This window comes from Rhinopithecus roxellana, chromosome 1 (assembly GCF_007565055.1).
Source record: "Rhinopithecus roxellana isolate Shanxi Qingling chromosome 1, ASM756505v1, whole genome shotgun sequence".
Classification (NCBI taxonomy): domain Eukaryota; kingdom Metazoa; phylum Chordata; class Mammalia; order Primates; family Cercopithecidae; genus Rhinopithecus; species Rhinopithecus roxellana.
In genome coordinates, this window is record NC_044549.1 from 53,990,602 (window position 1) to 54,005,934 (window position 15,333).

At 48.8% G+C, this 15,333-nt stretch overlaps 1 protein-coding gene across 3 annotated transcripts in view; it reads right to left on the reverse strand.

Annotated features, from left to right (window-relative positions):
• Positions 1-15,087, reverse strand: part of NISCH (nischarin) — a 38,977-nt gene extending 23,890 nt beyond the window's left edge. For all 3 annotated transcript variants that reach the window (XM_010365010.2, XM_030931142.1, XM_010365011.2), the window contains exons 1-3: positions 14,863-15,087; positions 12,699-12,782; positions 11,798-11,980 (exon numbers count right to left, since the gene is read on the reverse strand). In XM_010365010.2, coding sequence (XP_010363312.1) covers positions 11,798-11,980; positions 12,699-12,782; positions 14,863-14,955 — 360 coding nt within the window. In that variant the 5' untranslated portion in view covers positions 14,956-15,087. The remainder of the gene's footprint in view (positions 1-11,797; positions 11,981-12,698; positions 12,783-14,862) is intronic.
• Between the last annotated feature and the right edge of the window lie 246 nt (positions 15,088-15,333).

The window sequence follows — 15,333 nt, forward strand, 5'->3', positions numbered from 1 at the left end:
TGTTTGTCTCTCTTATCTTTTATACACTGTAGCCATTTTAATGGTGGTTTATATGTTGTAAACATTTCCTCCCAGTCTGCGTATACCTTCTATCTTTGTTCATGGTTCTTTTTCTGACAGAGATTTTTCATTTTTACGTTGTTTAACCTCTATTTTTTTTTTTATCCTTCATGACTTCTTGGGCCTCTTCTCTCACTCCACAATTATAAAAATATTCTCCTAATTTTCTTTCGGTTCTTTATGGAATCTTTAAAAAAAATCTGTTTATTCATTTAATCTGCTTGAAATTCAGTTTATTTACAGCATGAGAATAACTCCTTGCTGTACCCCCTGGACAAAAAGCAAAGGGAGCAAAATGAGCACACGGAGCCTCAGCTTTAAGGGACGGGCAGGGTGCATGGCCGAATGGAAAAGGGCAAGGAGAGGGGCGCAGCAGGTGTAGAGCAGGACAGGGCTCCGGCTGAAAGTGAGGGCAGAGGTGATGGGTGTGCTCTGAAGTTTAACTTCAGTCTCTTGCAACCACATAAGCTAAATGACATTGTCCTTGGCAGCTGTGAAGAACTGAACATGAGGAAGAGCCTGCAGTGATCCAAAGGCTTGTTTCTCCACGGAGTGTTTTGAGAACCACGCCCCATCTATAGATCTGCACTTCGCAATCCTCCCTGCTATCAGATCGCCTGGAGCTGAGCAGGTTTCATCCAAGGGCTGCCAATCTCTGCCCACCTCAATTCCCCAATAGCTCCAGGGCCTCTCAGGACACAAGGCTCTTACAGTTATCTCAGGGTAAAGGGTTCCGCACAATCAGTACTAAATGACCCTCACTTTCAACAGCACACTGCTTTTTTTTTGAGACAGAGTCTCGCTCTGTCTCCCAGGCTAGAGTGCAATAGCGTGATCTTGGCTCACTGCACCCACCACCTCCTGGGTTCAAGCGATTCTCCTGCCTCAGCCTCCTGAGTAGCTGGATCACAGGCCTGCGCCACCACACCCGGCAAATTTTTGTATTTTTAGTAGAGATGGGGTTTCACCATTTTGGCCAGGCTGGTCTCAAACTCCTGACCTAAGTGATCTGCCTGGCCTCGGCCTCCCAAAATGTTGGGATTACAGGCGTGAGCCACCACACTCGGCCAATGGCACATTTCTTCAGGTAGCTGGTGTCCGCTCAGAAAGAACACAGAAGAAACAATCACCCTGGGCTAGGCATGTAGTCCCAGCTACTTGGGAGGCTGAAGCAGAAGGATTGCTTGAGCCCCTAAGTTCAGAGTCGAGCCTGGGCAACATAGCAAGATCCTGTCTCTCAAAAAGAAAAATGAAATCACCCTGGATGCCAGCCCCTCTAAGGGGACAGGGCTGGAATTTCTGGAACACACAGGAAGTTGAGAAAACGAAAGGGCCACCGGTTGCTACTAAGCAAAGAGAAAGCTTTCATTTCTAAGGAATCTCAAAGCAATTTGTGTAACAATTTTGCTGTTTAGGGCACAGGAAGTACAATCTGCTGCCAATACTTTCTACTTGGTTTTCCAGGCCGTCCTTCACCTTGGGAGGGAGACTGAACCAGAGAGGAGCACAGAAATGCCTCAGCCCCCAAACCTAGCACACGGGCCTCCTCAGAGAGTTCGCCGGTCAAATGGTGGGCTCATGAGTAAAGGTGGGGAGAGTCAGGCCTCCCCATGCCAGGAGGAGGTGGGGTGGGGTGTCAGTGGCCTTAGCCCACATGCCCTACCCAATCTGTGCTGAAGGGACTTGAATTGCTTTGGGGTGCCATAAATGTCTGAATTGAAATGTATTTTCAATTCTTGTCTGGGCACGATGGCTCACCCCTGCAATCCCCGCCCTTTGGGAGGCCAAGGGGGGCAAATCACTTGAGGCCAGGAGTTCAAGACCCTCCTGGCCAACGTGGTGAAACCCTGTCTCTACTAAAAATACAAAAATTAGCCAGGCGTGGTGGTACATGCCTGTACTCCCAGCTACTCTGGACGCTGAGGTAGGAGAATCGCTTGAACCCGGGAGGTGGAGGTTGCAGTGAGCCGAGATTGCATCATTGCACTCCAGCCTGGGCAACAAGAGTGAGACTCTGTCTCAAAAAAAAAAAAAAAAGAAACTTAATACCAGCTATGTTTACAAACTGTTAACACTCTCACCCTCCCAATGTGTTACTGACCAAGAGATCAGCCGCACCACCTGCCCACCACCTGCCGGGATTCTGTGTTGGTGTGCAGCTGTGGGCAGAGGTTTGGGCTTCACGTAAACACTAGCTGGGGTGTGGTCCTGCAACTTAAGATTCTGACTGAGCATGCCTGCGCACATGCCCTGCAAACAAGTGTACTTCAAAACACATATACCTACACTCAACGCAAACCCCAGGCCAGTCCCAGATGCTTCGGTTTGGCACATGCCCAGGCAGTGTGCTTATTTGTGGGGCACTAACCAGGGAGTGAATTACATGTCACTGAGGCCATCCCCCAAGTGTGGCTGAGACACACATGCTAAGGGCTGGAATTCTTGTCTCACTTTTTTTTATTTGTTTGAGACGGAGTCTTGCCCTGTCACCCAGGCTGGAGTGCAATGGCGTGATCTCGGCTCACTGCAACCTCCGCCTCCTGGGTTCAAGTGATTCTCCTGCCTCAGTCTCTGGAGTAGCTGGGATTACAGGTGCGTGCCACCACACCTGGCTAATTTTTTGTATCTTTAGTAGGAAGGAGTTTCACCATGTTGACCAGGCTGGTCTTGAACTCCTGACCTCATGATCCATCTGCCTCAGGCTCCCAAAGTGCTGGGATTACAGGTATGAGCCACTGCGCCCGGCCCTCCTCGTCTCACTTTAATATATGTTGGTGATGAGGCATTCTAGCAGGAGTCAGGCATATGTGTGATTCAACTTTAAGCTAAAATACCCCATTGATGGATTCAAAACTCAGCTTTACTGAAGAGAGTTGCAAGACTGCAAGTTCAAAAGAAAATCTGTTATAATTCACAGCCTCAGTACTTTGCAACTACAACAAATTATGGAAATAAATTGGATGCCAAAGCCAATGTTAAGATTTTAACAGTTCAACATAGCCCCTGATTCCAATTCTGAAAAGGATCTTTGTTCTAGCCAACTAACTTTAAAAGAAGACAACAATATAAACACCTTTCAAGAGAACTGAATTCCTTTCTTTTCCTGGACCATCTAGTAATGGGTAGCATGTGGTGAGCCCTAACCTCAGGCCCAACACTCTTCTAAGCCACTGACCTGTACTGCACAGTGTCTTTTTTTTTTTTTTTTTTTTTTTTGAGACGGAGTCTCGCTCTGTCACCCAGGCTGGAGTGCAGTGGCGCGATCTCAGCTCACTGCAAGCTCCGCCTCCTGGGTTTACGCCATTCTCCTGCCTCAGCCTCCCGAGTAGCTGGGACTACAGGTGCCCGCCACCTCACCTGGCTAGTTTTTTGTATTTTTTAGTAGAGATGGGGTTTCACCGGGTTAGCCAGGATGGTCTTGATCTCCTCACCTCATGATCCGCCCGTCTCGGCCTCCCAAAGTGCTGGGATTACAGGCTTGAGCCACCGCGCCCGGCCCACTGCACAGTCTCTTGCAGGCCTCACAAGGACCCCGGCTCATCAGCCTCCAGCTCACAGGCAGGTTAAATGACTGACTTGGACTAAACCATTGAGAAATAGGGGTGGGAGATAAACTCGCCTCTGCCTGCCTCCAAGTCCACCACAGTTGGAGGTCCTGCCCCACATGGTGTGCTAGAATTCCACGTGGGATTCCATTTCACTGAGTTTGAAAACCTGTTCCAGGGGTTCTGGGATGAGTCCTGTCACCACATGTCCAGGAGGGTCAGGACACAACAATATGAAGAGCAGCACGGCAACAGGCAAGTGCCACAGTGTGCCCCTCACTCACACAGGCGGCAACCCCTGCACTCACACCTAAAGTGGGCTGGTAACAGGTAGTGCTTTCTTTCCTTGTTATTAAAACCATACCGCAGGCTGGGTGTGGTGGCTCACGCCTATAAACCCAGCACTTTGGGAGGCCGAGGTGGGTGGATCACTTGAGCCCAGGAGTTTGAGACCAGCCTGGGCAACATGGAAAAACCCCATCTCTACAAAGAGTACAAAAAATAGCCAAGTACGGTGGCACATGCCTGTAGTCCCAGCTACTTGGGGGGGTTGAGGTGGGAGGAGTACTTGAGCCTGGGAGGTTGAGGCTGCAGTGAACCGAGATGGTGCCACTGCACTCTAGCCTCGGCAACACAGCAAGACCCTGTCTCAAAAAACAAACAAAATCCATACAGGAATATATTGTTATAAATCTCTGTGACCTTGGATTAGGTAATGGTTTCTCATATATGATACCAAAACACAACTGACCAAAGAAATTGATAAACTGAACTTTTCTTTTTTTTTTTTTTTTTTTGAGACAGAGTCTTGCTCTGTCGCCCGGGTTGGAGTGCAGTGGCCGGATCTCAGCTCACTGCAAGCTCCGCCTCCCGGGTTTATGCCATTCTCCTGCCTCAGCCTCCCGAGTAGCTAGGACTACAGGCACCTACCATCTCGCCCGGCTAGTTTTTTGTATTTTTTAGTAGAGACGGGATTTCACCATGTTAGCCAGGATGGTCTCGATCTCCTGACCTCGTGATCCGCCCGTCTCGGCCTCCCAAAGTGCTGGGATTACAGGCTAGAGCCACCGCGCCCGGCCTGATAAACTGAACTTAATCAATATCTAAATCTTTTGTGCTTCAATGAAGACCATCAAGAAAATGAAAAGATGGCTGGGCACGGTGGCTAACCCCTGCAATCCCATCAATTTGGGAGGCTGAGGCAGGTGGATCACCTAAGGTCAGGAGTTCGAGACCAGCCTGGCCAACACAGTAAAACCCTGTCTCTACTAAAAATACAAAAATTAGCCGGGCAGGCCAGGCGTGGTGGCTCAGGCTGTAATCCTGGACTTTGGGAGGCCGAGAAGGGTAGACCACCTAAGGTCAGGAGTTCAAGACCAGCATGACCAATATGGTAAAACCCTGTCTCTACTAAAAATACAAAAATTAGCTGGATGTGGTGGTGCATACCTGTTGGGGGGTTGAGACAGAATTGCTTGAACCCAGGAGGCGGAGGTTGCAGTGAGCCGAGATTGCGTCATTGGACTCCAGCCTGGGCGATGCAGCAAGACTCTATCTCAAAAAAAAATTAGCCATGCGTGGTGGCAAGTGCCTGCAGTCCCAGCTACTCGGGAGGCTGAGGCACGAGAATTGAACCCCAGGGGTGGAGGCTGCAGTGAGTCGAGATCACGCCACTGTACTCCAGCTTAGGCAACAGAGCAAGACTGCATCTCAAAAAAAAAAAAAAAAAAAGACAACTCACAGAATATGAAAAAGTATTTGCATGTTTCTAAAAGTCTAGTAGCCAGAATATATAAAGAACTCTTACAACTCAACAAAGATAATCTGACTTTTTTTTTTTTTTAGACAGTCTTACCCTGTCACCCAGGCTGGAGTGCAGTGGTGTGGTCTCGGCTCATTGCAACCTTCGCCTCTCAGGTTCAAGCCATTCTTGTGCCTCAGTCTCCCGAGTAGCTGAGATTACAGGCACATACCACCATGCATGACTAATTTGTGTATTTTTAGTAGAGACGGGGTTTCTCCATGTTGGCCAGGCTGGTCTTGAACTCCTGGCCTCAAGTAATCCGCCTGCCTCAGCCTTCCAAAGTGCTGGGATTACAGGCATAAGCCACCCGCGCCCTGCCCAATCTGATTTTTAAAAGGATAAAGAATTGGAGACTTTTCTCCAAAGAAGATATGCAAATGGCCAAATACCATATGCAAAGAGGCTCAGACCAGATGTGGTGGCTCACACCTGTAATCTTAGCACTTTGGGAGGCCAAGGTGGACGGATCACTTGAGACCAGAAGTTTGAGACCATCCTGGCCAACATGGTGAAACCCCATCTCTACTAAAAAAATATATAAAAATTAGCCAGGCATGGCGGTGCACGCCTGTAGTCCCAGCTCCTTGGGAGGCTGAGGCATGAGAATCGCTTGAACCCGGGAGGCACAGGTTGCAGTGAGCCGGGACCATGCCCCTACACCCCAGCCTGTGTGACAGAGCAAGACACTGTCTCAAAAAAAAGAAGAGGCTCAATAACATTAGTCATCAGGGAAATGAAAATTAAAACCACAATGAGATACCACTTCACACTCACCAGAACTAAGATCAAAAAAAATAATAATAATAATGGACAAGAAATGTTAAGCAAGAATGTGGGGGAAATTAGAACCTGTACACTGCCGATGAAAACGTCAAATGGTGCAACAACTTTGGAGAACAATTTGGTAGTTCCTCAAAAAGTCAAACATAGAGTTACCATATAACTCAGGTTCCACTTTTGGCTATATATCCAACAAAAATGAAACCATAAGTTCACACAAAAATTAACATACAAATGCTCACAGCAGCATCATTCACAATGGCGAAAAATGGAAACAAACCTAACACTTATCAACTGCTAATAAATAAACATAATGTGGTATATCCAAAAAATACACTATTACTCCATCATAAAAGGACCGAAGGATTCACGCTACAGTATGAACAGACCTTGAAAACGTAAGGCTAAATGAAAGAAGCCAGTCACAAAAGGCCACATATTGTATGATTCTATTTCTATGAAATGTCCAGAAGAGGCAAATCCATAAGGACAAAAAGTAGATTAGTGACTGCCAGGGGCTGGGGCACAGAGGGATGGGAAGCTTCTGCTAACAGGCACAGGTTCCTTTTTGGGCTGATGAAATGTTCTGGAATTAGATAGCGGCGATGGTCACTCAACGTTGTGAATATACTAAAAACTACTAAATTGTATACACTGGATGCAGCAAACCACCGTGGCACATGTATACCTATGTAACAAACCTGCACATTTGGCACATGTACCCCAGAACTTAAAGTATAATAATAAAAAAATAAATAAATAAATTGTACACATTAAAAAGAGTTAATTTTATGGTATGTGAATTATACCTCAATTTTTAAAAATCCACACCATAGCCAGGCGTGGTTGCTCACGTCTGTAATTCCAGCACTTTGGGAGGCTGAGGCAGGTAGATCACGAGGTCAGATGTTCGAGACCAGCCTCACCAACACAGTGAAACCCCACCTCTACTAAAAATACAAAAAAGTAGCCAGGTGTGGTGCCGGGCCATCTGTAAAACCAGCTACTCAGGAGGCTAAAGCAGGAGAATCACTTGAACCTGGGAGGCGGAGGTTGCAGTGAGCCGAGATTGCACCACTGCACTCCAGCCTGGGCAATAAGAACGAAACTCTGTCTCAAAAAATCAAAATAAAAAAATTCACACCATGGCCAAATAGGGTTCCCTGGGTCCACCCTATCCAATGTCAGCAACACAAGAGGCAGAACACATGTGGAACAATTTCCAAGAGGAAACAGATGGTATAAAAGTCAAGAGAAACATTCCCTAGAGAGCTCCTAGCCTGGAGAAAAGGCTGACAAATCTTTAGGCCCCAAATGAAGATCTAATCCAGTGGTTTTCAAGTGGGACATTTGGCAATGTCTGGAGACATCTTTAATTGCCATAGCTGGGTGGCAAAGTGCTACCCGCATCCAGTGGGTAGAAGCCAGGGTGCTGCTAAACAACGCATGGGATAGCTCCTTACAGAAACACATTATCCAGTCCAAAACGTCAACAGTGCCATGGCTGATCAACTGTGGGTTTAATCCAAAGATGGGTTCAATTGCTTTTTTAAATCCTAGGATTTATATAACTTAGGGACCTGTTTGATAACACTAATTCCAAATACATCAAAACTTCTACCAGTAGTGGAGCCTGCCTCAAACCAGAACCAGATGTAGCCAGCCTAGGCCCATCTCAGGCAAACCAGTTTCAAAAGAGCAGTCCAGGCCTTTCCAACCTCAGAGCCAGGCACATGTGAGGCAGCCAGCGAGATCTCTCCGCAAAGGCACAGGTCTCAAGCAAGGAATAAATATCATCAAAGGGCTGCATGTCAAGTTCCCTCCCTAAATGGCTAACCAAAGCTTCCTTAAAGCACAATCTTTTTTTTGAGACAGAGTCTTGCTCCGTCACCCAGGCTGGAGTGCAGTGACACGGTCTCTCAGCTCACTGTACGCTCCACCTCCCAGGTTCACGCCATTCTCCTGCCTCAGTCTCCCGAGTAGCTGGGACTACAGGCGCCCGCCACCACGCCTGGCTAATTTTTTGTATTTTTAGTAAAGACGGGATTTCACAATGTTAGCCAGGATGGTCTCGATCTCCTGACCTCGTGATCCGCCCGCCTCGGCCTCCCAAAGTGCTGGGATTACAGGTGTGAGCCACTGTGCGTGACCTTTAAAGTACATTATATATATATATATATATATATATATATATTTTTTTTTTTTTTTTTTTTTTTTTTTTTTTGAGACGGAGTCTTGCTCTGTCGCCCGGGCTGGAGTGCAGTGGCCGGATCTCAGCTCACTGCAAGCTCCGCCTCCGGGGTTTACGCCATTCTCCTGCCTCAGCCTCCGGAGTAGCTGGGACTACAGGCGCCCGCCACCTCGCCCGGCTAGTTTTTTGTATTTTTAGTAGAGACGGGGTTTTCACCGTGTTAGCCAGGATGGTCTCGATCTCCTGACCTCGTGATCCACCCATTTCAGCCTCCCAAAGTGCTGGGATTACAGGCTTGAGCCACCGCGCCCGGCTAAGTACATTATTTCTTAAAATACTAACCAGTAAAGTTTATCTGAAAGACTTGCATAAGGAATGCAAATTTTTTCTCACATAAGAAAGGGTAAAAATATGTTTACAAAAGGGTATGTTGCTAACCCTATACTTGCTGGTATATGCTAAATAAAATCCAAAGTATATATACAGTTCCCATCTGTGAATGCTATCTACTTTTCCACCTATCCCTGCCAAGCTCAGTGGCCTAAGGTTAGCACTGCCACCAAATTTCTAAGCTCTTTAGTGATGCAAGAAAAGTTCAATTGTCTTACTCTGAAAAGACTTTAAGGAAGTTGTTGGTTTTTTTTTTGAGACGGGAGTCTCGCTCTGTGGCCCAGGCTGAAGTGCAATGGCATGACCTCAGCTCACTGCAACCTCCCCTTCCCAGGTTCAAGTGACTCTCATGCCTCTCTCCTCAGTAGCTGGGACTACAGGCATACGCCACCACGTGCAGCTAATTTTTGTATTTTTAGTAGTGACGGGGTTTCACTATGTTGGCCAGGCTGGTCTAGAACTCCTGGCCTCAAGTGATCTGCCTATCTGGGCCTTCCCAAAGTGCTGGGATTACAGGCGTGAGGCACTGCACCTGGCCAAGAAAGTTGTATTTTAAATACAGATGGGCTTTTAGGACCATAATCCACAGGTTACTTCAAGGTGAGCCTGAAAAGGGAGTGGATTCTTCCCCGTCTTCATCATATAAAGGGAAAACAAGTAAACAAAAATTATCTGAAAATCTACCACTCAGAGAAAACTACTCTTAGCATTTTGGTGTACGTAAACCTCTTAGAGTTTTCCTAGACAAATATGTCCATATAAAAATGAGACCAGTCAGCCAGGTGCAGTGGCTCATGACTACAGTCCAAGCATTTGAGAAGCAGAGGTGGGAGGACTGCTTGAGCTCGAGTTTGAGGCCAACCTGAGCAACATTGCAAGACCCCATCTCTATAAAAAAATTTTTAAAAATTAGCTGGGTGTGGTGGCATGCACCTATAGTTCCAGCTACTTGGGAAGTTGAGGCAAGAAGATCGCTTGAGCCCAGGAGTTTGAGGTTGCAGTAACCCATGATCAGGCCACTGCACTCGAGCCTGAGCAAGGGAGTGAGACCCTGTCTCAAAAAAAAAAAAAAAAAAAAAAAAAAAAAAAAAAAAAAAAAAAAGTACAGGCATACGATTGGATACTGCTTAAGAAAGCTGCATTTTTTTGAGACAGAGTCTGCTGGGAAGACTGGTGTTGCTGCTGCGAAAATGATGGTGGAGCTGCAGACTTGTTTTTTGTTTGTTTTTTTCCCAAAGAGCTAGGATCACAGGCATAAGCCATTGTGCTCAGCCTGGCTGTACCCTTTGATTTTTCTTTTCTTTTCTTTTTTTTTTTTTTTCTGAGATGAAGTCTCATTCTCACTGTTGCCCACGCTGGAGTGCAGTGGCATGATCTCGACTCACTGCAACCTCTGCCTCTTGGGTTCAAGCAATTCTCCTGCCTCAGCCTCCCAAGTAGCTGGGATTACAGGCGCCTGCCACCACACCCAGCTAATTTTTGTATTTTTAGTAAAGATGGGGTTTCACCATGTTGGCCAGGCTGGTCTCGAACTCCTGACCTCAAGTGATCTGTCCACCTCGGACTCTCAAAATGGTGGGATTACAGGCATGAGCCATTGCGCCCGGCCAGTTTTTTAATTTTTTTTTTTTTTGTAACCTCTTCTACTAGACTTTAGGGTTGTCCTTACTATCTTGTTATAATCCTGGAATGACTACCTTTGTTCATATATCCTTTTTGCAGTTGCCTGATTTTTCCTTAGAAAAAAATTCTCATAAATAGAACTGCTATTTAATTTTGTGGTTTCGGCCAGGTGCGGTGGCACATGCCAGTGATCTCAGCACTTTGAGAGGCTGAGGTAGGCAGATCACTTGAGGTCAGGAGTTCCAGACCAGTCTGGCCAACATGGTGAAACCCCATCTCTACTAAAAACACAAAAATTAGCTGGGTGTGGTGGCAAGAGTCTGTAGTCCCACCTACTCGGAAGCCTGAGATAGGAGAATTGCTTGAACGCAAGAGGCAGAGGTTGCAGTGAGCCGAGATCACACCACTGCACTCCAGCCTCAGTGACAGAGCAAGACTCCATCTCAAAAAAACAAATATTGGAAAATAAATATTGGCCGGGCGCGGTGGCTCAAGCCTGTAATCCCAGCACTTTGGGAAGCTGAGACGGGCGGATTACGAGGTCAGGAGATCGAGACCATCCTGGCTAACAAGGTGAAACCCCGTCTCTACTAAAAAAAAATACAAAAAAAGAAAAACTAGCCGGGTGAGGTGGTGGGCACCTGTAGTCCCAGCTACTCGGGAGGCTGAGGCAGGAGAATGGCGTAAACCCGGGAGGTGGAGCTTGCAGTGAGCCGAGATCCGGCCACTGCACTCCAGCCTGGGCAACAGAGCGAGACTCCGTCTCAAATAAAAACAAAAGAAACAAAAAAAAAAAACAAAAAACAAATACTGTGGTTTCACACTGCCTAAGTGCTGTTCTCAAAGTTTGACAACGCATTCTGTCACCAGCAACTTATGAAAGTTGTTCTTCTATCCAGGACGGAGTACAGAGCTGTTCTACGACACACTCTCCTATCAGAGGAAATTATCTACCCTCAACCTTAGCACCCTGGCAGCGTGGACCCCGATTACACATCCCAAGATGGTGATATTCCACCATCACAGACTAATCCCTTAATTAGTTTTGAGCTGTGAACCAACAACTCAACAATAGTCTATCCCAGGTGTCAGCTGTTTCTAATCCAGCCTCATCCATCTGCATGGAAACCTAGCTTAAACACCCACAGGCCATTTTTGCTAAACAAAATGCCTTGTGGTGGAGGAAAGCATCTCTGTGGCCACACTCAGTCTAATTTAAGGCAAATCTGTCAACTAACATGCTTCTGCCCACAACACATCCCTAACCAGGGTGACGTTCCTCCATCTTCTAACCTAGGGTCAAACCCCGGCCCACCTCAAAGCTGAGGTCCCCCCTGGTTTGCTGCCTCAAGCTTGGCAGTTGTGGGTTTGCAGGCACAGGTGAAAACCCGATGAGGAACTTACATAGAAGTGAAAATGCAAGAAGTGGCCCAGCACTCTGGGGGTCACGCCAGGGAAGGCAGCCAGGAGTTTCTGGAGGTAGACCTCCAGATCCTTCTCCCTCTTCTCCACCAAGCTTCTTGAGTTTTTCCCAATTATCTTTTTGGGCGGAAGCAGATTTTTATCAATCTTTCTCTCTGCAACGAGCTGTAAAAAAACATAAGCACATCAACCACAGACTAAGAGGCTCTGTGCCTATGTAAGGCCAAGGCAAGAAGCCTGAGGACAGGCGCTTGTCAGCACTTGCACAGCCCCTCCCTGCAGTACCAAGATCAGTGACCAAACGAGGGCACCTGGGATTCGGCCTCTTTCAATCCAATTAGCATTAGCAATACCAATACAATTCCAGACAAGGAATCCATGGAGACATTCAGAAAAGTAACACCTTTTGCCCCTAAAATTGCCATCTTTTCCAAGTCAGAGTAAAAACCAATTACGGCAGTGGTGTGTCTTTAAAACATGCTGTAAATGACCCAGAGAAAGACAGCATCTCCAAACGCAAAGAAAAGATGTTAAACGCAAAGCCAGATATTAGAGTACAGGCTTTGGAATAGCTATAGCTAGGTCGAACAAGTTCAAACCTGTCCCCTTCCCAGGAAACTGTCTCAGCATCTCGTATCCAAGCTAGGACTGGAAATATTAAAACTGAAATTCAAATATGCTCCTTGCAGACTGGCTCATGCTAGAGCTGAAGGCTAGCATTTACATGCTATATTAATGAATGCAGTTATATTAACAAAGTGATTTATTAAAGAACTATGGATATGGAGCCTCTTTTGCCCTAAAACTAATGTGTGGCACAATGGAAACTTGGCCTACAGGCCCCCCAGCCCTGAAATATGTGCTCCCACCTCTTAACAGTTACCTTTTCATGCAAGTCATGGAAGTCGCTGTAGCGGTGCTTTACCGTCCACTCATGGCTGCCATCAGTGACCTGTATGATGTAAACCTAAAAGGGGAAACCAAAAGCCCTTGTAGCAAGGGAGCCCCAACAAGGAGTCTCCTCCCCCCACAGCAAAAGCTGCAATTACCTTTCCCAATTATCTTTCATCAGTCTTTCTCTCTGCAACTCAGACCCACCCCAAGGCCAAAGTCAGGCTGCCCCTGCCCACCAGCCTCTACACCTGACCCTTGCTGACCAGCAGGGCCCCTCTCAGCCTCCTCCATGGCCCAAGCAGTAGGGCTGGGAGGCACATGGGACAAGCCTGTGGCTCCAACCATCAGTAAGGAATGAAAAAAGTGATTACCACAACAAGTCACCTCTTTAGTTTTTTACTTCCTGCCTCTAGGTAACTCAAAACCCAACCCAAGCTGCAGGCAAGGCCATTTCTTCCAAGGGAGGCAGAGGAGGGCCAGTTCTAGCCTGAGCATCTTCTCTGTTGTACTTCTTTCCAGGTGCCCTACCACCTGGAAGCAAGTCCTTTTCCAACCCTTTCAACTGGTTCATGACTGTGATTTCTGCTACTGAGCCAGGAATCAAGGCACAAGCAGCTGATGTGGGGAGGGAGTGGTAGCAACTAAGCTCTATCAGGAGGCAATATGGCCTAGAGGTTATGGAAGGCCTGGGTTAAAAACCTGGTTCTGCCATTTCCTGGCTGCAGCTTATGTGTCACTAATATAAGTAACTTGGAGCCTAAGTTTTCTCTGAGCCTCAGTTCCTCCATCTTAGAATCAAGGACCAAGTAAGGCAATGCATGTAAAATGCTTTGTCCATGGGCCTGACCCATGGCAAGTGTTCAAAGGGTAGGTGTGTTCATAATATCCAACTCGGCACACCCGGAGACAGAGGATGGTAGGGTCCAGTCTAGATCACCACCTCCCCCCGACACACATGCAGAGGAGGGGCGCAGTCCAGAATAGGGAGAGCTTTTTGAAGATGGCCCTCTTGCTGAAGGTGCCCATAGCTGATGGCCGGCCAGCCATCACCCTCCTCCTGCATCTAGTTTCCCTCTCCTCTCTGCAGCATGGAGCTGAAGCCTTCTCCAGCCCTGAGGAGCAGCCATTTCTCCAGGCTGGCCTGTTGCTCCAGGATCCACCCCTCTCCTCTTCCCATCCTGCCTGATTCCTTCCCTTTGCCCTCAGGAAAGGAGAAAAGAGCCCGAAGAATGGCCCTCAGAGAGGGAGGTTAGGATGAGGGCCAGGGAGGGGGGGTGCAGGCAGGGCCAAGGCCCCCACCCACTCCCTACCCTGCGGGAACAAAGGGGAGGAAGCAGGGAGGTGCTCAATGCCTAGTTTTTGCCAGGCAGCCCACCAGGCTCACAGGCCTGGCATCCAACCCCATCAGAGTCGGAAACTACCCCCCATTTGTCCTCTGTCTCCCCCATAGCTTAGAAGTGTGTGCACGCAGCTTGTTGCCCCATCTCGCTCCCACAGCCCAAAGTCACGAAGATTCCTAAGGTTTATAGGGCCTGCGCTTCAGCACTGAGACCACCCCTATTTCTCCACAGCTGGGCTCCATCCGTCCTCCGTTCTTGTCTCCGCCCGACCCCCAAGGCGTCTGCTCCCCAGGTCTATACTACACTTCTCAGAGAAAATCTCAACCACCACCGCAGGCTTCCCAGATTAGGGTGCTGGCGCCTTCTCTTTCTTCGAGGCCTGCGGAGCCTGACCTTTTTCCCTGATTCCATCGATCAGAGACCCTCTCCCCATCGCCTTTCTCCTGAACCCCAGTAACGGTCTCTCAGGCCGGGGTCCCTCCAGTCCTAGAGGATCCAGAGGGGTTTCGCCTCATCTAGACACCCCCCCTCCCCAGGCCCCCTTTATCCCCAGATGCCGCCCCCAACCCGAGCCTCCCTTTCTGATCGCGTACCCTTTTCCAAACCGCCTCCCCAGGCCCCGAGCAACCCTTCACCCGGACCTGCGAGGCCCAGATTCCTTTCCTTAGATCCCCCGTCCCAGCACCCTCGCAATCGCAGACCCTTCTACCCGCTCCTCAGGGTTGCAGATCCCGGACCCCTCCCCAAGCCCCCAAGTCGGACTCCCGGTTCCAGCCACCACCCCCGGTTCAGGTGCCCGCGCCCCCAACAAACCGTATAAGTGTCCACGAGCTCCGAGCCCACGACGCGCGCTTCCTTAGCCGGCTCGGCTTCCCGCTCAGGCCCGAAGGTGCGCGACGTCGCCATATTCGGGTCTCCGCCGCCGCCGCCCGGCGCAGACTGGCAGCAGTAGGGGGCGGGGTCAACGTCCCACCGCCCCCCAGCCCCCGCCGCCCCACGCCCCCGCCGCGCGCTGCGCCGCCATCTTGGCCCCGCCTTCTTCCTGCGCCCTCGCCCCGCCCCTCGTGCGTGATTGACAGGCGCCACCCACAGCGCGCGCGTGCGCGGTGCTCGCTGGCGAAATCTCCACCTGCGTGGCGCGGCTGGAGTTACACTGCGCAGCCTGCTAGAAACTGAGACCCCTGGTGGTTACAGCTCTGGGCATCTCCCCTCCGTCCTCGGGAAGGGGGGACAGAAGGTCTCGAGCCTTCCGGGCTACACGAAGCAAGTCACTGCTCTTCCTGG